Raw genomic sequence first — 27620 nt, 5'->3', positions numbered from 1 at the left:
TTGTTTCGTAAATGGTAGCAGGCGTGGTTTAAAAACAGCGGGATTGAGTGCGCATGACGAACAAAATGTTTAGTTTTCTTTGTTTAGCGTTTTTGTATAAAGACATTTAAATTTAAATTCATGTAAGCATTTTTTTATATTATTACTCATTTTCATCTGTAAATGTAAAGTTAACGAGTAAAACTTTAAAGTTTGCACTGTTTAATGTGTTAGCTGAACCCTAACGTAAGCGTGGTCACTCATTGTTCTGAACTCATGTGTCCTGAAATAGTTTCAATGCTTTAATAGCCAAATCTGTCTTGTTGATGCAAGGTTTGTTCCAACCGAATGGCTGGAATTCAAAAGAGACTGCTCTTCTTTGTCTGTTGTTGTGTTTGCCCAAGTCCTGCGTCGTTATTGGACCATAATAAACCCTGAATGTCCAGTCAGCAGTTTGCAGGTCGTCTAACTTTTGTAATGATTTATTTCACCGTAGATTATAGCAGCTACAACCAAGCTGGAGCACAGCAGTCGTAAGTCCACCTCGATTGATTACTAAACTCTAAACATAGTGCTTGGGTATGAATTGTTAAAATAAAATGTTTATTTTTTACGCAGGTATGGCTCATACACAGCACCTCCTGCTCAGACATATGGACCGACTGCACAGGTACAATCACTTCACAACATGTAACTTAGCACATTTACATGGCTGACATTATTTGCTTAACACTACTCAAAGTCAGTAGACCATTAGGGCCTTAAAGCATTTTGTAGAGCCTGTTAGTTAGAATATAATACATTTTTTACTGTTAGAAAAAAGTTTAGATTTTTTTCTCTAAATTTAGCAGTCATCTATGTAGCAGTCTAATGTATTGTTTTGTGTAAAATAGAAACAAAGGCATATAATTAATAACCTTTTTTTTTTTGTTTTTTGTTTTTGCAGCAGGGATATACTCAGCAAGGTTACAGCTCCTATGCTCAACCCGCTGCTGCACCTGAGGCCACCTACAGTCAGGCAGCGCCCGCTGCTGGAGCGTCAGCGCAACAGCAATACGGATCTACATACGGGCCAGGTGCTTATTCAGTGTATTTGTCTGTTAATGAAAATGGCTGGAGCGAGACTGCACGTTTTTTATTTTAATGGATTTTACTCCACCCATGACTAATTTGTAATGCTGATTTATAATTGTTCTGAATCTTTACTGCAGACAAATGTCATGCCTATCATTTATAAAGGGTGTTAGAATTCAACAGATTGGTGCTTAGCAGTAAACAATAAGTCTGGATCCTTGGGGACGCAGTGGTGGAAACATTGTAATTTGTATAAACTGTTATTTTGGCATTTATGTAGGAAAATCAAGTAGGGCTTCGACTGCACAATATATTAAACTTACCATTGCTGGAATAGTTTATATAACATTTGTATCACAAGGAGGTGCGAATTTACATTTGTGTTTCATGCATAGTTTGTTCATCCAAATTTAACCAATTTAATTAAGTTTCACTGTCGTTACTTTAATATTCTTAAATTTACTGTTCCCTAAAGAAAATAGATTTTTACAGTGTACAAATTTTAACGCAAAGTGCAAATACTTAAGGTACTGACATTAAAGCCACACATTAGAACTTTATCTTGGGTTGAAATACAAAGTTGCACACACATCCCAGGATTTCATTTACTTAAATAACACTGGGTTAATAAGCAAAGTTCTAAAGCCCCATATTGAACCTACTTTTCAGTGGGTCACATGGACCGTTTCTCTAAAGATGGTTATTTTGTAGAAAGTGGCAAAAATGTGAATCCCCTTTTTTTTTTTTTTTTTTTTTGCTTGAAATCAAGATTGTTATTTTTCTGTTTTAAAATAAAGGTTAATACGAATAGGCTTATTATTGTTAATTCTCAAACATGGTAAAACAACAATAATAATATTAGGCTGATGTGTAGGTATACTGTTGCTTAAAATGCAAAGTTTTGTTTATGTATTATGGTGGACTTGAACAGACTTTCAATATATCCTGTTTGTTAATTCACAGTAAAAAAAATAGCTATTCATAATTATAAAGTTGATTTATGTTAAAGACATGTGCTTGTCATCTGCCATTGACAACATTATTAGACCATTTGTTTTCACTGGTAAAATTGGAATTTTGTCGTTATCAGATTTCTTGCATTACATTTAACAGTGTATATAGGCTAGGGTTGTTATACTGACACAAACATTCATTTTTATGCACAACATTGTTCGCTATGAAAGAAAAAAAATGCTAAACCTAACTCTTAAATACTATATGATCATTTAAATGATGTGCACACAGGTTTCAATTTCACTTTCATGGCTGCTGTCAATGAGAAAAAAACACATGCATGCGAATCGCACGGCCCGCAAACAATCGCTCCGTGCAACAAACTGAATGTTATTTACAACTTAATTACCTGTTGCTCGCAGCCTATGCAGGTTCTGTTCACTCAAGTATGCGCCATTGGCGTGCATGTTCTCAAAAGTAAACAAACAGCTGGGGTCACTTCGCGTGTGATTTCGCGGCTGCGAATACATCATTACATTTAGACCGAAATTACGTTTTTGGGTGAGTTATACCTTAATAATAAATACAGTATGTGACACTTTCAACGCCTTTTGAAGGACCCATGAGGGGTGGAATGGATCGTGATATGGGCTGGAACGGCGGCCCTCAACCAGGAAATGTGCAGAAAAGAGCTGGAGACTGGGAATGTCCTAACGCGTGAGAGATCCATCGTACTAGATGAATTGTTTTGGCTGGTAAATATGCATGAATCTAAATTAATATTTTTTTTTAGTGGTTGTGGAAATCAGAACTTCTCCTGGAGAATGGAGTGTAACCAGTGTAAAGCTCCAAAACCCGAAGGCCTTGGAACTTCTCCTCCCTTTTATCCAGGTACTTTCTGATTCAAAATCTGTTAGCTGTAATACAGTATGTGACACTTTGAACGCCTTTTGAAGGAGTTGATGTTGTTGTGAAGACTTGTGCGACTGCCTTGCTTCGCTCCTGACCTTAAAAATATAATTGGCTGTATCGTAGAAAAAGCAGAATTAAGATTGTGTGGGGTCGAATTGAGATCGTAATCTTTTTCCGATTAATCATGCAGCCCTAATGGCTTATACACAAAACAGCAGAATTTAAACCTTTTTTGGCACTACAGTGCTGGTGAACACCCTGTGTAAAACATGTAGTCCTCACCTCTTCAAGTTAGACTCGTTCACTTTTGCTTTCCTTATTTTGCTCTCCTGCTTGTGTGGTAATGCTGTTTATTCAGGTGCATACAGAAAATGATTACTTTAGCTAATTTTAGGTAACTGTTCTCCTCAGCTGCATATGGAACTCCACAGCCAGGAGCCTATACTCAGCCTGCACAGAGTTACGGGGCCAGCAGCTACACCGGCTCCACTGCTGCCCCTGCTGCTCAGGCTTCCTATGGCTCTCAGGCCGGATGCTCCACCCAGCCGGCCTATTCTGGCTACAGCCAGCAGCCTGCTCCCTCCGCTCCTCAGAGGTAACTGGACCATCTCCTAGAGTAGCACATCAACAGAATGCAGAAATGCAGCTTTCTGCAGTATCTCCATATGCTGTTCTACCCTCACGCTGCGTGAACCTGAACACAGCTTCTATCTCACAGTTCTGCTTTCTGTGGTGAAAAACATCAAGTCTGTTTAATGTGCAAAGTAGCAATTACCCTTCCATTCTAATGTTGTTTTGTCAAGCCTGTTCAGTGTCATACAAATCCGAGCCCAAAATAATTTTGAAACAAGCCTCTTATACATTCTTATTTAAAATAAAAATTAATGTATAGAAAGTGTCTAGGTGAATTTGAATGGTAAATTAAGTTTATTTGAATTTTACTAAAATAATACCTAAATTAAAAATAAATTGCCATTTTCTTCAATTTGATATTTTTATTGACATCTAAATGATTTAAAAATTTGGTAGCATGTATTCCTTAATGTATTAAATTTTCCTAGTTACAGTGCAAGCAGCCAGCCGGCCTACAACCAAAGTGCCTATTCGCAGCCTGCAGGCTATTCTCAGCCAGGATACCAGGCTCAGCAACCGGGCTATGGACAACAACAGCAGAGTGCTTATGGACAGGGACAACCACCTCAACAGCACCAGCAAGGCCCGCCAGCTGCCTACCCTCCTCAGGGGAGCAGTTCCTATGCACAGACTCAGTACGGCCAACAGAGTGCGCCACAGAATGATTACCAGCAAAACCCTTATAGTAAGTCCATATTCCACTGGTAGTGTTTCCAGTTATTCATCAAGTACTGAGCCCGGTGCTTAGTGTGCAATCTTTCCTGTAGACAGTTACAGCCAGGGTGGCGTGAGCGGAGGTTACCCAGGGTCACAGCGTGGTGGATACCAGGATGGTGGCCGAGATGGATATGGCCGTGGAGGTCCTCGAGGCCGTGGTATGGGCGGCGGTGGCATGGGGTAAGTTCAAACATTCTTAGTCTAACTAACAGTTCATTTGTTCTCCCTCTCGCTCATTTTACTGAGTGTATCATCACCACCTCCAGGGTTTGTATGTGCAGGCGTCTAAAGAGTGAAGTTTCTTCTGTAGCTCGTCCAAACATTATTTGATTTGTAGAGGTTTTTATGACCACAAGGGTGTTGTTGCAGAGTTTACTTTGGGTTCATTTATTGTAGCTATTTGTTTTTATTTATGGGGTAATTTTAGTACAGGGATGCCGAAACCTGGTGATGCAGAGTTTAGTTTCAACCCCAATTAGACAGACCTGAGCCAGCTAATTAAGCTCTTTTTGGATATACTTGAAAAATCCAGGTAGGAGTGTTGAGGTTGGAGCTAAACTATGCAGGACAACAGCCCTCCAGGACAGAGTTTGGGCACCCTTATTAAACGCATATTTCGGGATAGGTTTTTTTCTCTCAAGTTTACAGTTTTTGCATTTTGTGTATTCCTTTTTTTTTTTTTTTTTTTTAAGTTTCTTTCTATAATTCATATTTAAGGTTGTTTGGAGGTGTGGTTTTTCTGTAATTCAAGATGTCTACTAACAGAACCCTTTGGTTTGACTGTTTAAGGCTTTGTACAGTACTGCTTTTAGGTCTTTGTGGGTAAAGGAAAACTTGGCAAACACATGAAGACAACTGAGAATTTGGTAGTTTTCCCTGAAATTTTTTCTTTGGCAGATGGTGGCACAATTCTGGGTTTTGAAGTTTTATCCTTGCTGGGTTTTATATTTAAAAGGAAATTGTTGTATATATGCGGATCATGATCAGGTTTTAAGAGGGTCAGTGCAAGTTGTACAGTTGGTTCAGTTTAAAAGGCATTTAAAGAAATGGTTGGAGTAACCTTGAAGACAATCCTTGGATATTTAACGGACACAGTGATGTACTTTCTTTAACGAGGTAAGAATTTTATTTTGTGAAAGCAACTTTTTAAGTGCTTCCCAGTAGGTGCTTTTTATTAACCCATAAAACTAATCATTGTTTGTAAACGAAATAAGATGTGTTCACCAAAATTGTGTTCCTATTGAATTTTATTTCAGGGGACGGTGAGCATGCCATTTTACACAATTTTTATATTAAAATTGATACATTTTCATGTTCTTAAATATTTTTGCACTTGTGAACTGTTTCTTATTTCAAAGGTCTTGTTTTTAACATTGTCACATTTATATGCTGCAGGTATCAAAGATCGATGTAAGAACAGCAGTACTTATTCTTAAGTACCTTTTTTCAAAGGCAACAACTCGAACCATGGGGAACGTTTTTGATTTAGGGATTTTTTTTGTTGTTGTTGAATTTACCTACTGTTTTGGAACATTTTGTTTTAGTCAGCATATTTGTGAAATGTATTTTTTTTTCTCCTTGGATCACCCTTTGTAAATGTTAATTTGTGCTCAGTATTTTTGAATGTACTGTTTTGTTCAATGCTGACCTTTTTATTGGGTTAATTTGGGTTCAGATTGCTAAAGATTTTTTTGCCACAAGATTGCCGTATTTTCTGTTTGGTTGTAACCCAAAAGAATAAGGCATTACGCTAACTTCATAATTTTTCCCACTTTGCAAAAGGTTTACAGCAAGTCAATGTCTTTCTGGTCCTGTGTTGTTGTTTATATGTTAATTTTTGCAACTGAAGAATGTATAGAAACGAACAAGTCACAGACCATATTATCCTTAAAAGATTGGTTGGTGCCTACAATATGTTAAATTTTGCAACTGAAGAATGTATAGAAATCATAAAGCTGTTCCAGTAATTAACAAAATATTGTGAAATATTACATGAGACCTTTGCATAGTTAGAGAGGGGATTTTGTGTTCATTTCCTACTCAAGTCCTATGGTTGGAGACTAAATGGAATATCGCCTTCATATCTTCATGTTTAGCATCGCTGGAGACAGAGGGGGCTTCAATAAGCCTGGTGGTAAGTTTCTAAAGCGTTATCCATTGGTTAGTCCACTCGACATTTAATATAGAGGCTATTCACGCCTATGTGTCCTTAAAACCTTTCATTTGGTGTGCCACTTTTGCCACTTTTTAAAAAAAAAAACTACAACTGTGTTCTGGTGGTTTATATTTGGTGTGTATATATTTGGATTTCTTCAAAAGTTGACGTGTCCTTTGAAAAAGCGTCTTTTTTAATTCTACATTTGACATTTCCATTTCGTTCTGAGAATCAATTGTGGTCCAGGGTAATCCTGAAAATGGTCACATTTTTTCAATGCATTTAATTCTGCTCAGTTTTTTTTTTTATTGGCAGGTTGTCAGGTTTTTTTTTTTTGTAAGTCATGATATCATTTACTAATAGGATTTCTTGTTTTTCTTTGATTTTTGCCGAAACCCAGGACCCATGAGGGGTGGAATGGATCGTGATATGGGTACGTTTTCACTTGTTTTCATGCACTCTGTTTAGACTATTAAAATTCATTGAACTAATAAAGAGATGGGAAAGCCTTATTGTGATAATTCAAATGCTGTTCTATACAGTAATGCTGAGAAATTAAAAAGCCAATTTCAATATGGATCATTTTCAATATGGATGTTCTCTAATATTCTGCAGCATTTCAGTTACCCTGATTTACAGCAAATGTAGAATTGTAGCTAAATCTTTTTCTTAAACACACAGGCCATCCAGGAGAGCAGGACTCTGAGAACAGCACCATCTATATCACAGGTCTCACTGAGAATGCCACTCTACCAGAGATGGCTGAGTTTTTCAAGCACACTGGAGCAATTCGGGTGAGAAAATATGAATCTAGGTGGTTAATTCTGAATAACTGGTTAGACTGTTTTAATGATGACTTTGGTATCTCTCTTGCAGATAAATCGGCGTTTAAATCAACCAGCCATCAACATCTATACAGATAAAGACAGCGGCAAGCCAAAGGGGGATGCCACACTGTCCTATGAGGAACCTGCATTTGCCAAACCTGCAGTTGAACATTTTGATGGTTTGTTTGCTGCTTTTATCATATTGCCATAACTTTGGATTTTTTATTCTGCTACTTGAATTTATTATCTGTACTTTACATTTAAAAAAAAAAGGAAAGGAGTTTCAGGGCAGGAGATTAAAGGTCTCTATGGCCCGCCGGAAGCCCATGATTGGGGGAATGAGAGGAGGAATGCCAATGCGAGGTGGCCCTGGAATGGATCGTGGAGGTATGATAAACCCCCAAGGCATCAAGTGACGTTCAACCAGAAGGTGTTTGTTTATTAATGACTTTGTGCAATGCAGGAATGATGGGCAGAGGAGGCGAGAGAGGCGGCTTTCCCCCGCGTGGTGGCCCTCGAGGTGGAATGGGCTGGAACGGTGGCCCTCAACCAGGAAATGTGCAGAAAAGAGCTGGAGACTGGGAATGTCCTAACGCGTGAGAGATCCATCGTACTAGATGAATTGTTTTGGCTGGTAAATATGCATGAATCTAAATTAATATTTTTTTAGTGGTTGTGGAAATCAGAACTTCTCCTGGAGAATGGAGTGTAACCAGTGTAAAGCTCCAAAACCCGAAGGCCTTGGAACTTCTCCTCCCTTTTATCCAGGTACTTTCTGATTCAAAATCTGTTAGCTGTGATTAGTAATCTCTACTTGTGTCCGAGTTTGTGGTTTAAACTGTGTTTAAGGAGGTGAACGTGGCAGGGGTGGCATGAGGGGCGGCAGGGGCATGGACCGTGGTGGGTCGGAAGGAATGCGTGGAGGCTGGGGAGGAGATCGCGGAGGCTTCAGAGGCCGTGGTGGGATGGATAGGGGCGGATTCAGAGGAGGTAGCAGGTGTGGTCCTCCCATGGACAGAGGCAGAAGAGGCATGGGACCCCCAGGCAAGATGAAAATGAGGTGAGCATCACATGTTGCAAATGTTAACAAAATGCAAAGTGCTTTAGTGCTTGGGGTGCATATAGAGATCGTTTCTTTTGCTCTCTCAACAGGGATCATCGTCAGGAGCGCAGGGAAAGACCCTACTGAGTTCACGCATCAAGCAAAAGGAAATTTACATAGAGGAAGGGTTAGTAACCTTATTGAGAAAGAAAACCAGGTTTGTTTGATTGTAAAATAACCAAATTCAGTGAAATGACCCAAAATAGACCAGAAATACCAAATGAAATGACCTTATTGAGAAAGAAAACCAGGTTTGTTTGTTTTTTGTTTGTAAAATAACCAAATTCAGTGAAATAACCCAAAATAGACCAGAAATACCAAATAAAATGACCTTATTGAGAAAGAAAACCAGGTTTGTTTGATTGTAAAATAACCAAATTCAGTGAAATGACCCAAAATAGACCAGAAATACCAAATGAAATTACCTTATTGAGAAAGAAAACCAGGTTTGTTTGTTTTTTGTTTGTAAAATAACCAAATTCAGTGAAATAACCCAAAATAGACCAGAAATACCAAATAAAATGACCTTATTGAGAAAGAAAACCAGGTTTGTTTGATTGTAAAATAACCAAATTCAGTGAAATGACCCAAAATAGACCAGAAATACCAAATGAAATGACCTTATTGAGAAAGAAAACCAGGTTTGTTTGTTTTTTGTTTGTAAAATAACCAAATTCAGTGAAATAACCCAAAATAGACCAGAAATACCAAATAAAATGACCTTATTGAGAAAGAAAACCAGGTTTGTTTGTTTTTTGTTTGTAAAATAACCAAATTCAGTGAAATAACCCAAAATAGACCAGAAATACCAAATAAAATGACCTTATTGAGAAAGAAAACCAGGTTTGTTTGTTTTTTTGTTTGTAAAATAACCAAAATAAGTGAAATTACCCAAAATAGACCAGAAATACCAAATGAAATGACCTTATTGAGAAAGAAAACCAGGTTTGTTTGTTTTTTTTGTTTGTAAAATAACCAAAATAAGTGAAATGACCCAAAATAGACCAGAAATACCAAATGAAATGACCTTATTGAGAAAGAAAACCAGGTTTGTTTGTTTTTTGTTTGTAAAATAACCAAAATAAGTGAAATGACCCAAAATAGACCAGAAATACCAAATGAAATGACCTTATTGAGAAAGAAAACCAGGTTTGTTTGTTTGTAAAATAACCAAAATAAGTGAAATGACCCAAAATAGACCAGAAATACCAAAGAAATGACCTCAAGTAGAAAGAAAACCAAGTTTGTTTGTTTGTTTGTTTGTTTGTTTGTAAAATAACCAAAATAAGTGAAATGACCCAAAATAGACCAGAAATACCAAATGAAATTACCTTATTGAGAAAGAAAACCAGGTTTGTTTGTTTTTTTTGTTTGTAAAATAACCAAAATAAGTGAAATGACCCAAAATAGACCAGAAATACCAAATGAAATTACCTTATTGAGAAAGAAAACCAGGTTTGTTTGTTTTTTGTTTGTAAAATAACCAAAATAAGTGAAATGACCCAAAATAGACCAGAAATACCAAATGAAATGACCTTATTGAGAAAGAAAACCAGGTTTGTTTGTTTGTAAAATAACCAAAATAAGTTAAATGAAATACCAAATGAAATGACCTTATTGAGAAAGAAAACCAGGTTTGTTTGTTTTTTGTTTGTAAAATAACCAAAATAAGTGAAATGACCCAAAATAGACCAGAAATACCAAATGAAATGACCTTATTGAGAAAGAAAACCAGGTTTGTTTGTTTGTAAAATAACCAAAATAAGTGAAATGACCCAAAATAGACCAGAAATACCAAAGAAATGACCTCAAGTAGAAAGAAAACCTGGTTTGTTTTTGTAGGTTTTTGGGTTTTAAGAACACTTAGGTTTTTTTTTTCTCGTCTCGTTTTTGTGAACTGTTGTAAAAAAAAATAAATGAGTGAAAAAGAAGAGAACCCAGTCCAGGAGACTCGAAACAAGCAGAATTCCTTTATTGAGACGTGTTGGTTAATCTGCAGACATACAGCGTCTTTTAGATTTCCAATGTGTCTGCAAGAGCCTACTAGAGGCCCGCAGTCTGCAAGTTCTTTCACAAGTCTTTCACAAGTCTCACACAAGTCTGAATTAAGACAAAGATTTCATGGCTATATTGTGTTCTTAGGAGGAGGGGATTTAGCTAAACAAAGCATGCAAATTAATAGTTGTGGTCGGCAGGGTAAACTGCTTTTTCCGGCCTGATCTTATGTTCTGGAGACAAAACCTCCTGACCATTTGATTGAAAAAGAGTAAACAATAGACACCCCATGCTGTGAAACTGATAATTGCATCACTTTCCCAGATAGCAAAATACACTCGGGCCAGTTCCGGCTAGATTGTCGCCTGCCGAAGACTTACCCCTCGGCCCAACTCCAGCTGCCGGACTCGGGCCGGATGCCTGTGGACTCAAGCGGGCCAGATGCGGCGGCCGTAAGCGAGCCGACGCTGCGCATCCGCGCCAGAATCGGCGCGAGGGTAATGTGCGCTGCGGCCCGGAGCTGGCGCGACTCCGTATTTATACACCTTATAAAACCTTTTAGTATTACATTGGTACTTGATATATGGTATTACAACCATTTGAATTTATACAACAGCAAACACAGGCTATAATGTAAACACAAAGTGTAAGCACCGTGTTTAACCTTTGAATAAAGTGCAAACTGCATACATATTCTGTAACGAAAATAATCAGACAAATGACAAAATAAATAAATGTTAAACGTTTATTGATTGCAAGAAAAAAAAAATAGTACTAAAATTTTATAAATAATTTTGTAGTGCACAAGAATAAATATAAAAACAACAATAAAACACAAAGACACACAGAAAGATTTAAACAAAAAATCTAAAAATTACACACAAACACAGATGTTTTTAAAACAACCCTGTTTTCCCAATAGACTTGAATTAAAAATTTGTACAAACAGCTAAATTTTATATAAACCTAAATATAGAAACCAATTTAAGATATAGCAAGAAACATATTAAAAATACCAATGACAATCCGTAAAATATACAAGTCAAACTTGTAAAAAGTACTGCAGAATTCTGAAGAAACATCTTGAAACATTTTTTAATAAAACATTAAAATAATAATAAACAAACAAGTCAAACTTATTTTTAAATAAACTTGAACAAAATCAATTGCACAAACAGCAAGACATGAGTGAGATGATTATACATTTCATATATACACACGTCTTGTGCAATTTTATATTTATAATTTTATTTGTATTACGTTTATTAAAAATGTATCAAGATGTTTCTTCAGAATTTGGCGCACACACATACATACATACATACCATACATATATACACACACACATACACACACATATATATACATATACATATATAAATGCAAATGAAAGAAACAAATTGTTCAAGTATCAGGGAACATCCTAATACACTTAAAATGTTGTTTAAAAAATAAAACAAAATAGTGATGTAGACATTTGACACATTAGCTTTCTCTTCTTTCTTCCTCCATCCCTGTCAGGGGCAAGTTGTAGCTACCCTGTAATGCATTTTTCCACTTCTTTATCAGTGGTGTGGTATGGACATTTGTCCTCACTCCATCTGTGATTAAAAAATAAACAGATAATTAGTAGTGAACAAGTACTAATGTAAAAAAAAAGAAAAAAGTAGGCTACCTACGAAGCAAAAAAAACAATAAAAAAAAACAAATAAACTTAAAACACTTTGAAATTAGCAAGAGCTTGAACTTACCAGTTTCTTCATTTGTTCAGGCTGCTCCTTTAGTTGATTTTCAAGCTTTTCCAAATCAAATTGGCCAAAGGAAGGTCAAATGTGTTTACATCTGGAATTTCATCACGTCTGTTTTGGTTTTGTGAGAATCAGGCCCAGCTGCTGCTTTATGACGTTGCATGATTTTAAAACTTCAGTCAGTCGTGCTAAAAAAGAAAAATAACAGATTAGTATAAATCAACCTGTAGCTTATTCTCATACAACTTCTGTAAATACAACAGTGGGTTAGACACTGCTGATATTCTCTAGTTGATCTTTACTTTCCAGCTGCATTAAACCTTAACAAATTTAGTGATGTCTTACAAAGACATCACGAGATGCAATAAGTTCTGTCTTGATCTCAAACTGCACTAGAACAAAGACTGTAATTGTTCATAGGTGTACTGCAGGAGTGTCCAAACTTTTTGGGCCGAGGGCCAGATGCAAAAAAACAAACGTTGTCGCGGGCCAAATTTTACATACATCACACAGACACGTGTGTGTGTGTGTGTATGTATATATATATATATATATATATATATATATATATATATATATATATATATATATATATATATATATATATATATATATATAAAAATACAGTTTAGTCAGAATTGTTAGCCCCCCTAAATTATTAGCCACCGTTTATTTTTTCCCCAATTTCTGTATAACGGAGAGTTAAACATTTTTTTCCACACATTTCTAAACATATTAGTTTTAGTAACTCATTTCTAATAACTGATTTATTTTATCTTTGCCATGATGACAGTAAATAATATTTGACTAGATATTTTTAAGACACTTCTATACAGCTTAAAGTGACATTTAAAGGCTTAACTAGGTTAATCAAGTTAACTAGTCAAGTTAAGGTAATTAGGCAAGTTATTTTATAACAATGGTTTGTTCTGAAGACTTAAGGGGCTAATAATTTTGACCTTAAAATGGTTCATAAAAAAAAATTAAACCGCTTTTTATTCTAGCCGAAATAAAACATGTCTTTATCCAACATCATTTGGGAAATATTTAAAAAAGAAGAAATAAATCAATGAGGGGCTAATAATTCAGACTTCAACTGTGTGTAGATAGACAGACAGACAGACAGATCATAACAAGAACTGCTGCTTAATTGAATGCACGTAATAGCGACACCCGGTGGTTATTTATTGAATTACGTTCATTTTCGTATAGCGGGCCAGATTCTATTGGTATTTATAAAAAGCCTCGCGGGCCGCAGATGGCCTGCGGGCCGTAGTTTGGACACGCCTGGTGTACTGGAATGTACAGTATCTGTGCATCTTGATGGTGGTCTTAAGATTTCTGCCATAGTCATTGATGGTGATGTGACTTGTGGTGCTGCATTGATTTCTGAAATCGTCATACCTGCCTTTTATCCAGCCTCTTTGTTCCAAGTAATTTTTCTTCATCACGGTATAGATTTGTCTATACTGTCCCTTAATCAGATACATTTACGAAACAAAACATCACTTTAGTATAGTGCCAGGGCAAAACTCACAGGTTGTAATAGATCAATGACACAATGTTGACAGTATGTGTTTAAAATAATTGCAAACAAACCTGTTCTGTCTTTAGATGTATGACAGGCGATCATCATCCTCATCTGTCTGCCAGTCAGAAATCACAGTTGCGTGTGGATGTTTGAGTCGAGCTTCCTCATATGCATCTTGTTGTTAACCTCCCGTAAAGAAAAGTTCAAATCCTGAAATACTATCAAAGTTAATTAATGCATATAATACCTATAGTGTAAATAATCAGTACACAGAAGGTTGCACAAGATTTATTCGGAGATTCATGCAGAGTGACAGCCTTATGAATCTGAGACATAGATTTGTAAGATGGTCAAGCACATGCATTATTCTGTACCCATGAAGATTAACCTACCATTGTGAAAAATGCTTGATGATGATGATAGCCAATAACAATAAACCATTTCAGCTGTTTGTGAAGCAATTAGTAATGTAATGTCTGAAAAGCTCAATCTATGTTGAACATGTATCAGCAGTTTACAGCTTATAATGGACTTTTAGCACACAACTATAACATGCCTATTCACGTTCAAAAGAGTGTGCCATTGACTTCTTTGGTCGTGATGTACTGCAAAGTGATCTCACTAACCTTTGTTAAACAAGAACAACAAGACTTAACCAACAAATATTGTTACTCATTCATTTAAATCAGAATTTATCACTGTCAATAACATAAAAAACAAACAAAAAAACATCAAAATCTGCTTTAAGACGTTCAGTTTTACATTAACTGACCATTACAGCTTGAACAAAAGATATAATTGATTCACATAGGCTAACACATTAAAGCGCACACTAATATATTTCTCTTGGAGAATTTAAAGAGAATAGTAAACAGTCGAGTTTCAATCATTTTTCGTGACTAACTGCATAAACAAGATAAACAATAATATTTTATTAATCCAAAACGATTAGTTTTTATTTACACATAATCACAGAATTAATACTGTTGGATAAGTAAACGCCTGTACAATGATTTTTTCAACATCCACGGTACTTTATAATGTTAAATCAGGAAAAAAAACACGTTTTGCCATGTTAGCGTTAATGGATTCGTCTACAGAAACTTTCTTTAACGCAAAGTTAGCATACACACAAACTCGTTTCATGTTTCTTTAAAATAATTAAAATAGTTTTCAGTTTCTACACACGTTACAATCTAACATTGTGTAAAAGGAACCGGAACTTTCAGACGTGTTTGTAACTGTTAGCGTTAGCATACATTAGCTCCAGTCGTGTTTCTTAAAGCAAGTTACATTTCGTATCAAACTGTTTTAAATTACTAAACGCTGTTACAACCAAACACCGTGGAAATGTTTTAAGCTCTAAATTCGCTAATTATACAGTACACAAGCAGTAAAAAGCTTACCTTTCTGACCGGAATCCACGTGAAATGTTTGAAAAGCGTGATTTTTTTTCCCAAACCAGTTCAGCGCAAACCACGCCCTCTACGCGAAAACCCCACCCCGCTGCTGTGACTCACGTCCGTGACTCGATTTAATTGGTCCGGCTATATCACAATGGCAACGAACACAAACTATTTTTTATTAAAACACCTAAAATACAAAAGGTTAACAAAGTGCGTGTATGAAATGAAACGTAGTACAAACAATCTACAGCTTATATAAAAAGCTGTGTTTTTAATGAATAAAAATAGTGCCTAAATACATGTAGTAAACACACACACAACAGCATCTTAACAATGAGAAAACATTACTCAGTACAAAAACCAGCAAAAACACACAAACATAATATTTATTTATTTTAAAAGCTTTTTAAATTATTATTAATTTAACACAGCCCCTGCATGCAAACATAACCACTTTATATTTCGCTGTCTAGTATAAAATAGTTAAATTGAAAGATTGATTCTGACAATATCTGGTATTAATTCAGAGAAAGTGGGATAGGAATGTGTATAATTTGTTGTCAAAATTCAGATATTTTGCAAAATAACACAATTTTTTTATTAAAGAATGTTACATTTGTCCAACAATTACACTTATATACACTTACTTATGCTTAATAGTCTGTATGAATGGTATCAAATTTGAAAATATTTGAAATATATAATGTTTAATGAAACTAAAAGGTCCTGTTAGACTCAAATTTAAAGAATTAAAAGATTTATTTCTATTGTCTATGCTTTGGGATTTGTGGTTTATTTCTTTTATAATATTGAGTAATAAATGACTTACTAAGTAATTAAGTTTTTAATTAAATTTAATAAAAAAGTTATTTAAAATACAATTGTATTTATTTTTAAATGATAATTAGTAATAATCAATAATGTATTACGTTCTCGGAGTAACTTGCCCAACACTGCACATAATCTGCATATCAGATGAAAATCAACTGAAGCAAAAGTATATTGAACTATACCTGTTAGAGTTAAGATATTTAATAACTGCAAATGATACAAACATATGTTCTGCAGGCCTTTCAAATAAGGCTTTAATTTAATGCTGTACAAGTTAAAATTGATCATAATATGATTCCTCTCACAGTACCTATTGTTTTACCTTTAATGTACTTTTCTGACCAGAAAATGAGAATAATCAGTTGGACAGGAATAATATTCATTGTTAGAGCCCTCCCATAAAAAAATAAATAAATGATACCCATTTTGGTAACACTTTATAATAACTACACGCTATGAATAATTTATGAAGCATTAGCAAATTTAATTCCTTATTTGTTAAGCATTAACTCTACATTAACAGAAGTTAGTAAGCAGTTTGTAACTACAGATACAAATGCTCTATTCCTGATTTATAAGCTCAACTATAATGTGCTTAATGATTGTATTTTCATACTTTGTTAATAATAATTTTTTCAATACTTACTTAAGTATTGTATAATTTACAAACCAATTATTTGAGAGTACTTTGTGGCTTTTAAAGTTCAGAATTCATTCAGAATGCATAAGTAAATAATTAATAAACCATTCAAAGTAACATTTATATATCTTATTATTCAGGCATATACTAATAATCAATTTGTATGTTTATAAATGCTTTAGTATTTTAACTTCATCCAGTATTGTGACCTAATCTAAAGTGAGGACTATTTATGCTTTATAAATCCCTTATAAATAACAATTAAAGGCTCATTTATTTTCTAATCAGGGAAAGAAAAAAAAAACACGACCTTATTAATTTCTAATCATTTGAAAATACATAAATGAATCTGCATCAAATTAAAAATACATTTTTGCAATCTTAACTAAAATAAAGTTACTGTTCAGTTTAAACTTTGCTAAATAACATTATAATGTTGTATCAAAATATATTGTTAAATTATTATATGGTTGTTTTTTTTATCCAATTTTAGTCGGATTTTGACACTCCTGTTATTCGGCAATGTTTAAACTTTACAGTAATTTTATTTTTTAGATAGGATTACAAAGATGTACTGTTCATTAGACACTGAGCCTTTAATTGTCATTTATTAGGGATTTATAAAGCATAAATTGTCCTCACTTTAGAAATAGAGTGGCTCTCATAGGTTAGTTGGCTTTAGCAGAGGTGGCCAATCTTGGAGCTCAGGTGGTGGCATCGGTGGCTCTGGAAGTGTTGGCTATGGCAGCAGCAGATCTGCCAGCTCTAGCACAACAGGCTCTGGCAGTTTTGCTGGAATGGGTCTGACTGTGGTTGAGGCTTTGTGAGCGGTTCTGTAGACAGTAACTCTGGTGCATGTGGCAGCAATAGCTCTGGTGGCAACTGGCAGCTCAGGCTCTGACATGGTGGCATCTCAACAGCATTAACTCTTACGGTGGTGGCAACTACAGTGACCCCTACAACCTTGTGCCTCAATGCACATTGTACAAGCGCACAGATGTTGAGTAAGTGGGAATATGGGGATCAATGTTCCTGAAAAATAAAAACAAATCACACAAGGAAACTTATAAAAAAAATAATTTGTACAATTTTGACATTTCTAACTCACCTACTTGATCCTCCCCTTTTGTCTACAGTCTTTACCAAAGTGCAACCCATTTTTACCCCACAGCATGTGTTTTTCGACAGCCGTTGTTGACAAGCCATGCCTGATCAAACATGAACATTGTTGCGGCACCTGTAATGAGCCTACAGAGAAAAAATATGAATGTTTAAATGTGTACCGAAGTGTGCAGAAATGTTAGATATTTTTATTTTACATTTAGAAATATCAAACGTTTACAACAATTATGCAGCATTATTCTAAAATTATCTGTCAGCAAAACATATCGGAAATCTGTAGGACATGTATGTAGACTTTTCTCAGATTCATTCATTATTTTGATGAAGCATTTTTACCCATCCTAAGATCACCTCAGATGAGATAAGTGAGTGAAAGTTTACTTTGTTCTATAAAAGCAAGGTTTTGTTGTTTTGTGAGTATCCACAAATAAAAAAATAAAAAAAAACAGTTGCTGCTTTGAATGGTCATTCTCTTATCTTTATGACCAAAATGACAGAATATTTGAAGATTTACACTGCCATTAGAAAATAAAAATAATAAAAAAATATATATATATATATATATAAGCATACCTGCAAGTTAATATCAATATCTTGTGTTAAAGCTTTTATGCAGTGAATATTGGATACTTTTAATAATCCAGCATTTAAATCAAATTAATAAATGCCCATCATCACAAAGTGATCTTCACAATAACAGACAAGTATGCAGGCAGTAAATCACTAAATATCTCAGAAAGTTATACGTTTATTAATAAGTGCTGTCATCAATATAATCATTGCAGCTATTTTATCTGCACAGACTTGTTTCTAGGTGCGCTGTCGACTCACAGAAATCCTGTATATTTAAACTAATCAGAGGACGACTGAGGATCTTTAAAAATGTTTCCAGAAAAGTGTGCCGTATGCATCAGAAGTTGCTTGGCATGATGTCTGAGGCTGAGACTATATGATTTCAGAATCACTGTGGCTGCGCATTTGAAAATCTATCTATCCATATGACCTGTCCTAGGTTTATACAAATACTGGAGCCATCACAAGGGTAAAAATCTCACTGGACTATTACAAACCATTTTAAAAGTCAATGTTAACTGATATTTCTAACTGGCACACTAAAGCAAAATAGATTAATAAACATCTCAGTTTGTGTGAAGAATCTAAAATGTTTTGAAAAGTAGAATTATGTATGTTTACAATATTTACTGTAAAGTTATTTTCAGTGTGCTACATTTATATAGTGTGAAAAAGAATTAACTGATTTTACATTGTCCCTTTTAGGTTTTGTCACTGCCACTCTCCAACTAACTCAAGACTCACTTAAGTTTTTTCACCCATTCCTTTACTTCCCAAATCTCTAAATGCAATTTTTAGAATTGCTTCAAACTTGGGTGGCCCAAATGTAATTTACTGTTTGTATGGCCTAAGCGATAAGGGCAGAAGTGGTATTTGCTCTCGAGAGGCAACCAGTTCTGTAAAAGTAGAAATAATTTACCTGAAAGACTGTTCACCTATAAGCATTTTAACTGAGATATCCCAAAATTTTACAGTAAGCCAAGTTTATTACAATAATAGTAATAAAAATAATTAATATGATTTATAAATCTTGTAATGCTGTTTAAACGTTTGAGATCAATATTACCATTAGCTTTTTTGCTCACCAAGTTTGCATTCACTTTATTAAAAATACAGAAAGTTGCATTATTGTGAAATGTTATTGAAATATTATTATATAATATTTATATTTTGATGTAAATTGTCAATTTATTCCTGCGATGGAAAAGCTGAATTATCAGTATTATCACTCTAGTCTTAAGTGTCACACCATAGTTCAGAAATTATTATAAATGCTGATTTATTATCATTGTTGGAAACAGTCTAATCAAATTAGTTTTCAGTCAATAAGAAACACATTATTTCTACTTCAGCATTTATTTCATTCTGTATTTTGGATTAATTGAAGCATCCTTCTATAAACAAAATTACAATTCTTGCTGATCCCAAATTTTTGAAAGACTGTGTACTATATTTGTGTGTTTAATGAAAAAAAAACAATGTATTTTTTACCTTTAGATCCGCAGCTTGATCTTTGGCACTACAATCGTACTCTCCTGAGGGCGATCGAAAATAATAAAATAAAGATAAAATAAATAAAATGAACACTATAAAAAATGAGATAAAAAAACATACACTCACATCTCCATGACTATATTATTAATATTAAACATTATTAAGAAAGAAGTGTTTACCGTTTGTCAACGATAGATCCATTAACGACGAACTTGATTGATGTGCACTCTGAACTTCTTTCTCAGACGACAAGTAACAACGTTGCCCAATGAAATCGCGCGTGTCACAGCAGCGGGGTGGGGTTTTCGCGTAGGGGGCGTGGTTTGCGCTGAACTGGTTTGGGAAAAAAAAAAAAATCACGCGTTTGAAAAACCAAACTTTTTCTTCTTGTGATCTTCGTGCCATGGTGGTTGACAACCAGCTTTTTGGAGCATTACCGCCACCGTCTGGATGGAGTTTGGATCATGAGTTTAGTCACGCATGTGTTTATTATGAAACCAACTTCTGCTTTAAAAAAAAAAACTGTCAGCACAGGAGCGTGCCATCTCAAAAATAAGCGAATTTTACAGTTTTTCTCTAGATGACATGCATAATCTATTTATAAATAATATTGTTTTGTTTGCGTCTAAACATTGCGACCATCCACACTAAATATTCTTTTTTTTTTTTTTGCTATCGTACCATGAATATGTTCTCAAATTATCATTAAACGTGGAGCTAACAGATTACTAGATAAAATAAGAACTTAATCGGTTGCCATCAGCCGAGTCCTTGCCAGAAGTGGCCAGGACTCTACAGACAGACTCGGGCCGGATATGGTTGACCGGAATCGGGCCAGTGCTTTACAGCCGCATCACAACCGCATGTGCGCGAGCGAGCTGCGGGCCGCACTCTGCCCGGATAACACTCGCCGATGCCGAGTCGGAGCCGGAGGCAGCGGAGGGCAGCCGAGCTCGGGCCGATTACTGCATGCTATCTGGGTTGGCTTAGCCTGTAGTCAGCAAGGCAAAAGTTATATGACCCTCCTAGCTGGCATGTCAATGAAATAAAATAATTAAAAACCAGAGAATATAACTTTAGTTATACGTAGATTATTGTTAATTTGAAATTAGATGATAAAAATTTATATTTCCACAGTTCCCCCTTTGAGAGTTATTTAAAACTCACAAAAAATATAAATTTGTAAGCTTTCCTAAAACCATTCAATGGCTTCTGTTTGATAAACAGAAGCCCCATCTTCCAGTCATGTAACTTGAAAAGTTACAGGCACATTTAACTTATTCTGTGTCATTTCAATATCTACGTAGATGTAAGTGTAGATTTCAAAACTGTTCACACGTTTATGACAATCAGTTGTAATGTCATAAATCCTACATGATGACACAAAAAATCATGTAGTTAAACTGCAGATCTTCTGAAAGTCCATGGCTTGTGAATAGTGTTCAGTGTTTTGTGAGGTGTGTTTCTTGTGGTTCTTCTCCAGCACAGAGTTGATCTGATGACTTCCTGTCATTCATGGATCTCCGTAGTGATGCTCTGGTTTAGAGTGTTTCTTGAGAAGATGCAGTGTTTGTGTTTACCTGCACACAAGAAAACACGGAAACAGCAGACCAGCAGTATTCATGCATAGACTTGTATGATCATAGTTCGTGTGTCTAGTTATTCAGGTGATCGTATAGTGGTGTTAAGTTGGTGATCGTATAGTGTTGTGTATTTTCTGTCTCCTAATCTTAAAGTTATGACACCTATAAAACAGTGAGGTGAGGATAAATGGGGAAAAAGGGAGTCTTCACCACAGGGTGCGGCCCCTGAAGCCTGTTGCTTTCAGTTCTGCCCTGGGCTCCTCACTGGTTTGTGTGTCCTGTTCTGTCCCTGAGTGTGGTGGGCAAACTTTAAAATGTGAGACACAAACTATCATTCAACAAATATCAGTCCTATCAGACATCATAACATTGAATGGGTAGTGATTGGAAAATGTGTTAAACACATTCAAGGCTGTGAGTGGACTTAAGCAGAGTTCCCTAATACAAAGGAAGAAGTTTCCTTTGTGTCTTTTTACAAAGAGTCTTTCACCTTAATTGTAAATGAACTGGGACATTAAGCACTTACAGCCAAAAAATGGTTAGCATCTTTGTGGACAGCTCAATGGATTTAGTGATGAGGGGAGGGGTATGTTGAGGGCATTTAGCAAACTGTTCAGAAGTTGATTTACCCTGTTCATCTCTTTAAAGTTCTTTTTATTCTTTCTACACTCCCTCATCCAATGTCCTTTTTTACCACAGTAATGACAACAGATATTTTTCCTAAGACATTTGTGATTTGATGTCTTTTCTGTGTTGACCTTAGTGGCAGCTGCTTCAAATCTGACTCTGTCTTTGATGTAAGAGTCTCTTTCCCACAAAGCTAAACTGTTCAGATTATAGAGAGTGGTGGAAGACCAGGTGATGTTAAGAAATGGCAAAGCTTGTCTGTATTCAGTTGCAAGGCCATCTGACCAGATGCGGACTAGGGGTCCCTTATCATCTAGCACACTGTCCGAATTATCAGCTAATCCACTGTAAGTTATGGCGGATTGACAAAATCTCTCAGTGAATTCATTCACAGATTCATCTTTCCTTTGCACACAACAAGTCACTTTTGACCAGTCGATCTTTGGGCCAACAATGTTCTTTAGAGCTTCAATACACCCTCTCTCAAATCATCCTTACTGGCATGTTGTAGTTTAGAGGTCACAGTATGCTCAAAATTGTTCAATTCAGATTCAGTGAGAATTTGAGACATTAGCTGGGTGACTTCTGTTAATGTCATGTCATAAAGACGCATTTTGCTGTTTAGTGCTCTGCTAAACTCTGAAAAATTTGTTCGTGCTGATGGTAAGCTTTGAGACAGTCTGTTTATTTCTTTAGGTCCTAGTGTTCTGGAAACTGTTTGAATTTGAACAACAGAAGTGTTGTTGTGTGAACTCTCAGTTCTCTTAGATCTTCTGGCACCACAAACCTCCACTGAACCTATAGGTAAATCGCTATCTGACTGGATGGAAATGTCTGTTTCAGAGACAATTTGTAAGTCAGGATGTTTATTATCAGGCTGACTAGCCTTCTCAATGTCAGTTTTTGATTTCTTGAGGTTCAGTTGTTTTGTTAATGAGGTTATTTTAGCATGAAGCTCTTGGATCTGTTTCTCTAATTCTGATTTAGCTTGAGCTTGTTGTTTAGCTCGAGATAAACTGAATTCTCTGTAGCAGCAGATAATGCCTTTTACATTGTTTTTGCGAATGTATGCATCAAGCACTTTCTTGCATTCATCTAATGTCCAAACATCATCTGGGTCAATGCTAAATTTCTTTGTCAAATTTAGTCTGACTCTGTTATTGAGTCCATGTGCTGTCTTAGCAGCAATTTGAAATCCTGATCTGACAATAAAGGAGATGTTAAACCACCTTTTTCAGTTGTAGTGATCAGTCTTGTATTCTGTCTAAACATTTTGTGAGCTTATTATCACAAAGTAAAAATACTAAAACTTTTCAGATGAAAGTGTAGTAATTTCTTCTCTGGCGAAACAGAGGGTAACAATATTAGCACATGTTGCTAAAACTTCCTGCCTGAACAAGAGATAACATAAATTAGCTTGTATTGCTAAAACTTCTCTGGTTGAACAGAGGTTAAACAAAATAAAAGAAAATAGCACGTAAGGCTTTGCTTCTCTGTCTGAACAGAGGATAAACTGTTACTTCTCTATTGAAATAGAGGATAACTTTTTGTTAAACAAACCCTGCAGCTGTTTGTTAACTTTTCTCTGATGGAGCAGAGAATAACCATGTGTATAGACTGGTCTGTATGGTTCTTTTGATAGAGTGAAACTCACCAAATCGAGGTTGAGCTGAAAAGATTCAGTCTGGAGTGGTCTGATCTTTGTATTCAGGTCTTCAATGTTCATCAGGGTTGCAGTCAGCAAATAGTTGAGAATTTGTGACGTCCGGAGTGACTTCAAATTGCCGTTGAGCTGAAGATTCCGTCTGAAGAGGTTTCCTTGATCTTGAAGGTTCAAGTTGAATTTCAGTTCTTTGTGGCAAATTGTTGAGAATTTGATAATTTCAGTCTCTATCCGGGTCACGGCACCAAGTTGTTGTAAAAAAAAAAATAAATGAGTGAAAAAAAAGAGAACCCAGTCCAGGAGACTCGAAACAAGCAGAATTCCTTTATTGAGACGTGTTGGTTAATCTGCAGACATACAGCGTCTTTTAGATTTCCAATGTGTCTGCAAGAGCCTACTAGAGGCCCGCAGTCTGCAAGTTCTTTCACAAGTCTCACACAAGTCTGAATTAAGACAAAGATTTCACGGCTATATTGTGTTCTTAGGAGGAGGGGATTTAGCTAAACAAAGCATGCAAATTAATAGTTGTGGTCGGCAGGGTAAACTGCTTTTTCCGGCCTGATCTTATGTTCTGGAGACAAAACCTCCTGACCATTTGATTGAAAAAGAGTAAACAATAGACACCCCATGCTGTGAAACTGATAATTGCATCACTTTGGCTTAGCCTTTAATCAGAAAGACAAAAGTTAAATGACCCTCCTAGCTGGCATGTCAATGAAATAAAATAATTAAAAACCAGAGAATATAACTTTAGTTATACGTAGATTATTGTTAATTTGAAATTAGATGATAAAAATTTATATTTCCACAGAACCCAACATTATGTCTCGACTCATGGACTAACCGTGTTTTCACATACCTTGTTTAAGTTTTTTGTTTGTTTGGTAAATCTTTAGATTTTTAGGAACCTTAGTATTTTTCCCTTGTCTTGTTCTTGTGACCCACTTTTTGTTTTGTTTTTTGTCTCGTCTCGTCTCGTCTCTTCACACCTTTAGTTTTTTATGTAGCACGGCTACATAAGATGAAGCAAAAGTTTAACTAATTGACTAAATAACAAATGATACAAACAGAAAGAACGAAACAACGCAATGACGACGCAAAACGAGGTGCAATGACTAAACAGGTGACCCTACCGGAAGCTCATCAGCATTCAAGATTGCAGGACCTGCAGAGAGAAATCATTCAGCAGCAGGAAAACAGTAAGTGCACATCTCACCCTGAGTGGATTTAGCACAGACTTGCCGGGTGAAGTGGCCAAAGAGCATCATGTCCAGTCTTGTAGAGGAGTGAAGCACTTCTGGGTGGAGATATGGAAGACCGGTGGTGGAGAAGAGAACCCTCTTTCCTTCAGCACACATGGTCTGCTTCACCCCAACACTGGTACTAACAACACCTGGGCAGTCCTGGGTGCACTGGACCTGTGCAAAAGATGCAGAGTTAGGGTGATCAGAGTCTGAGCATTTGGCTGCCAATGTACCTCTGCATTAGCTTTCATTCCCATAAAATGTTACTGACAGCTTCTGTACCCTCAGTCTTTGCTATTAGACACTTAATTTTTAGATTAGAGCTTTAATCAATTCAAATACCAGATTAAGTCTAAAATCAGTTCTAAGATCATTTTATCCTTACAGCTTAGCTGTTCACTGCATTCTCTTCCATTTCATCACTTCTATAGAGGCTGAGCACGCTACTGAATTCTGCAGCAAGACTTCTTTCAGAGTTTAACACCAAAACCAGCGAGAAACCAAAGCTGCAATCTTACCAACAGCACTTGGCTTCTGCTTAATGAATCTGCAAGCCGTCCAGACCGGTCCAATCCAGCTCAGGTCATATTTGTATTTCTCAGGATTGTTCCTGGTGCATCATTGATCAATCAACCTTGCTCTGACACTTCTGGATATTTTATCTGTCTTTTGGTGGCCACTACTGTCTAATGAACACCTAATATAATGTTATTTTCATTCAGTTATTTCTGTCAATTATTCTAAAGTGTATAATTATGCTTTTTTCATTTTCAAAAATTCTCACAATATTTTACAAAGAACATTTAATATCAAGTTTTCCAAAATAAAATTCTTAAAATCAGAATCCTGGTTTTGCTTAAATCCTCAACTCTACTTATGACAATAAGTTTAACTATTAATACTCTTAAAATTATAAATGTATAAAGTAGAAAATTCACTAAATGTTTAAAAAAAAAATCCATAACCACTTTCAAAATTAAGCTTTTCACATAACAAATAAATATGCAGGCTTACAATCAAACTACCAAAATATTCTTAGTGGGGAAAAAAGCCTTTAGACTGGACAGTCCGTACAGTTTATAGTTATAGTAAAATATTTCAAAGTAACATGATCAGCAATGGTCTTTGGAATTAAGCAGCTTAACATTAAATATTGTGCCAAAAATCTACCTTAATATTATGCAAGGTATTAAAACACAGACAAGGTTATATGGTAATTACATAATACTAAGTAAACATTACACAACATTAAGAGTGTTGCATCAATTCAAATGTTTTCACAGCCTCAATATAAATCCATAAAAGTCTCACCTGTGTTCACACTGGGGAAAGCTTTGCGCTCTCAATTTGTGCTTTAATGATTCCAATATAGAGCAATGGGGCAACTACATACAAGAAAACAACAAAACATGTATAATTCATACACTATGCAAAGCCAAATTGCAATTAAAAAAATAATTAAAAAAAACGCAAAACATATTATAGTACATTCAAGTATTATATTGAATAATACTTCTAGAAATTGGAATATTAAATGTACAGCTTAAGCAAGTTTTTCAAACACAATTCCCAGAGTTAACCTAACACTTGCGGTTTTTATTTTGGCAAAACTTTGAAGACATTATTTAGATTAAGCCAATTCATGATATATTCAAAAAGTGTAGGCCATAATGAGACTCACAGCAGATATCACTACTCCATGAGCACACGACCATCACCTGAAAACAGCAGTGTTGTTCAACATTTGAACTGTACAAACAGGCAAAAACAAACGCCACAGTTATATATTAATCATATTTATAGCTGCCAACATCAGAGGCCTAGAAAAACCATGATATTTATCAAAGACTACTGACCAGCTCCAGCTCCAGCTCCAGCTCCAGCTCCAGCTCCAGCTCCAGCTCCAGCTCCAGCTCCAGCTCCAGCTCCAGCTCCAGCTCCAGCTCCAGCTCCAGCTCCAGCTCCAGCTCCAGCTCCAGCTCCAGCTCCAGCTCCAGCTCCAGCTCCAGCTCCAGCATGTTCACACTCCAGCCTCCAATTCACAGTGACCAACAGAAGAGCGGCAGCCTGTGTGCTTTTATACTGCTGGACAGTTCCATTGACACACACACACACAACACTAATAATCACACACACACTGAACAGTTACATCTCTCTATAACACACTTTATGTAGATACCCGAGCCTTTAATTACACTACAGCGGTTCACACAGATTCAGCATATTCATAAAAAAAAGAACAAATAAAAAAATACAAAACACCCCCCCACACCTGTAGACTTGGTCTCTTCCACTTCCCATGATGCCCCACAGCACAGGTATAAAAGCTCACTCCACCCTGTCCTCTGGTCTTTCAATTTTCAATCCTGAGAGTTTGTCCAAAGGTAAGTCACACGGTATCAAGTGTTGTAGATCGGGTGTGTTGTAGATCGGGTGTGTTGTAGATCGGGTGTGTTGTAGATCGGGTGTGTTGTAGATCGGGTGTGTTGTAGATCGGGTGTGTTGTAGATCGGGTGTGTTGCAGATCGAGTGTGTTGCAGATCGGGTGTGTTGCAGATCGGGTGTGTTGCAGATCGGGTGTGTTGCAGATCGGGTGTGTTGTAAATCGGGTGTGTTGTAGATCGGGTGTGTTGTAGATTTTAGATTATAGTCAGACTCAATCTTACTTTCACCAAGAGTAGATCTTCATCACTTCAAGCTTGGCAATCAATTTCTTTTGAGTTGTTGACATTACACTGATGGTTTAAAAGGAGACGTGGATTTATTAGTAGATTAAAGTTCTGGAAACTGAGGAAAGTGTTAAGATGTTG

General features: G+C 35.9%; 1 protein-coding gene and 2 long non-coding RNA genes across 25 annotated transcripts in view; 1 reads left to right on the top strand and 2 right to left on the bottom strand.

Moving 5' to 3' along the window:
* The window catches only part of zgc:113516, a 55837-nt gene that overhangs the window by 13397 nt on the left and 14820 nt on the right, over positions 1–27620 (top strand). For 4 of the 21 annotated variants that reach the window (XM_073942039.1, XM_073942042.1, XM_073942040.1 and 1 more), the window contains exons 2-18: positions 476–512; positions 598–649; positions 926–1055; positions 2625–2724; positions 2801–2898; positions 3331–3514; positions 3987–4237; positions 4320–4449; positions 6366–6403; positions 6825–6857; positions 7106–7218; positions 7301–7430; positions 7525–7638; positions 7715–7847; positions 7922–8019; positions 8101–8311; positions 8404–8480. In XM_073942039.1, coding sequence (XP_073798140.1) covers positions 476–512; positions 598–649; positions 926–1055; positions 2625–2724; positions 2801–2898; positions 3331–3514; positions 3987–4237; positions 4320–4449; positions 6366–6403; positions 6825–6857; positions 7106–7218; positions 7301–7430; positions 7525–7638; positions 7715–7847; positions 7922–8019; positions 8101–8311; positions 8404–8440 — 1889 coding nt within the window. In that variant the 3' untranslated portion in view covers positions 8441–8480. Of the gene's footprint in view, positions 1–475; positions 513–597; positions 650–925; positions 1056–2596; positions 2725–2800; positions 2899–3330; positions 3515–3980; positions 4238–4319; positions 4450–6365; positions 6404–6824; positions 6858–7105; positions 7219–7300; positions 7431–7524; positions 7639–7714; positions 7848–7921; positions 8020–8100; positions 8312–8403; positions 8702–10672; positions 11036–27620 lie in introns of those variants that run through there. The other 17 variants (XM_073942035.1, XM_073942033.1, XM_073942045.1 and 14 more) reach the window with 13 other exon arrangements.
* On the bottom strand, positions 11242–15063 carry LOC137487345 (uncharacterized). Of its 3 annotated transcripts, XR_012400570.1 has the most exons (5): positions 15034–15063; positions 13696–13801; positions 13505–13571; positions 12100–12284; positions 11602–11949 (listed from the first exon to the last, which is right to left on the bottom strand). It is a non-coding gene; the product is annotated as an uncharacterized lncRNA (long non-coding RNA). The 3 variants fall into 3 exon arrangements; XR_011005863.2 differs by lacking the exon at positions 15034–15063 and having other exon boundaries at positions 11242–11949; positions 13501–13571; positions 13696–13804; XR_012400571.1 differs by lacking the exon at positions 15034–15063 and having other exon boundaries at positions 11242–11949; positions 13696–13804.
* LOC141381039 (uncharacterized) lies at positions 15279–20082 on the bottom strand. Its single transcript, XR_012400573.1, has 4 exons — positions 19873–20082; positions 19691–19734; positions 17613–17752; positions 15279–17536 (listed from the first exon to the last, which is right to left on the bottom strand). It is a non-coding gene; the product is annotated as an uncharacterized lncRNA (long non-coding RNA).

This window comes from Danio rerio, chromosome 25 (assembly GCF_049306965.1).
Source record: "Danio rerio strain Tuebingen ecotype United States chromosome 25, GRCz12tu, whole genome shotgun sequence".
NCBI classification, from domain to species: Eukaryota; Metazoa; Chordata; class Actinopteri; order Cypriniformes; family Danionidae; genus Danio; species Danio rerio.
This window is presented reverse-complemented; position numbering and strand designations above follow the sequence as displayed.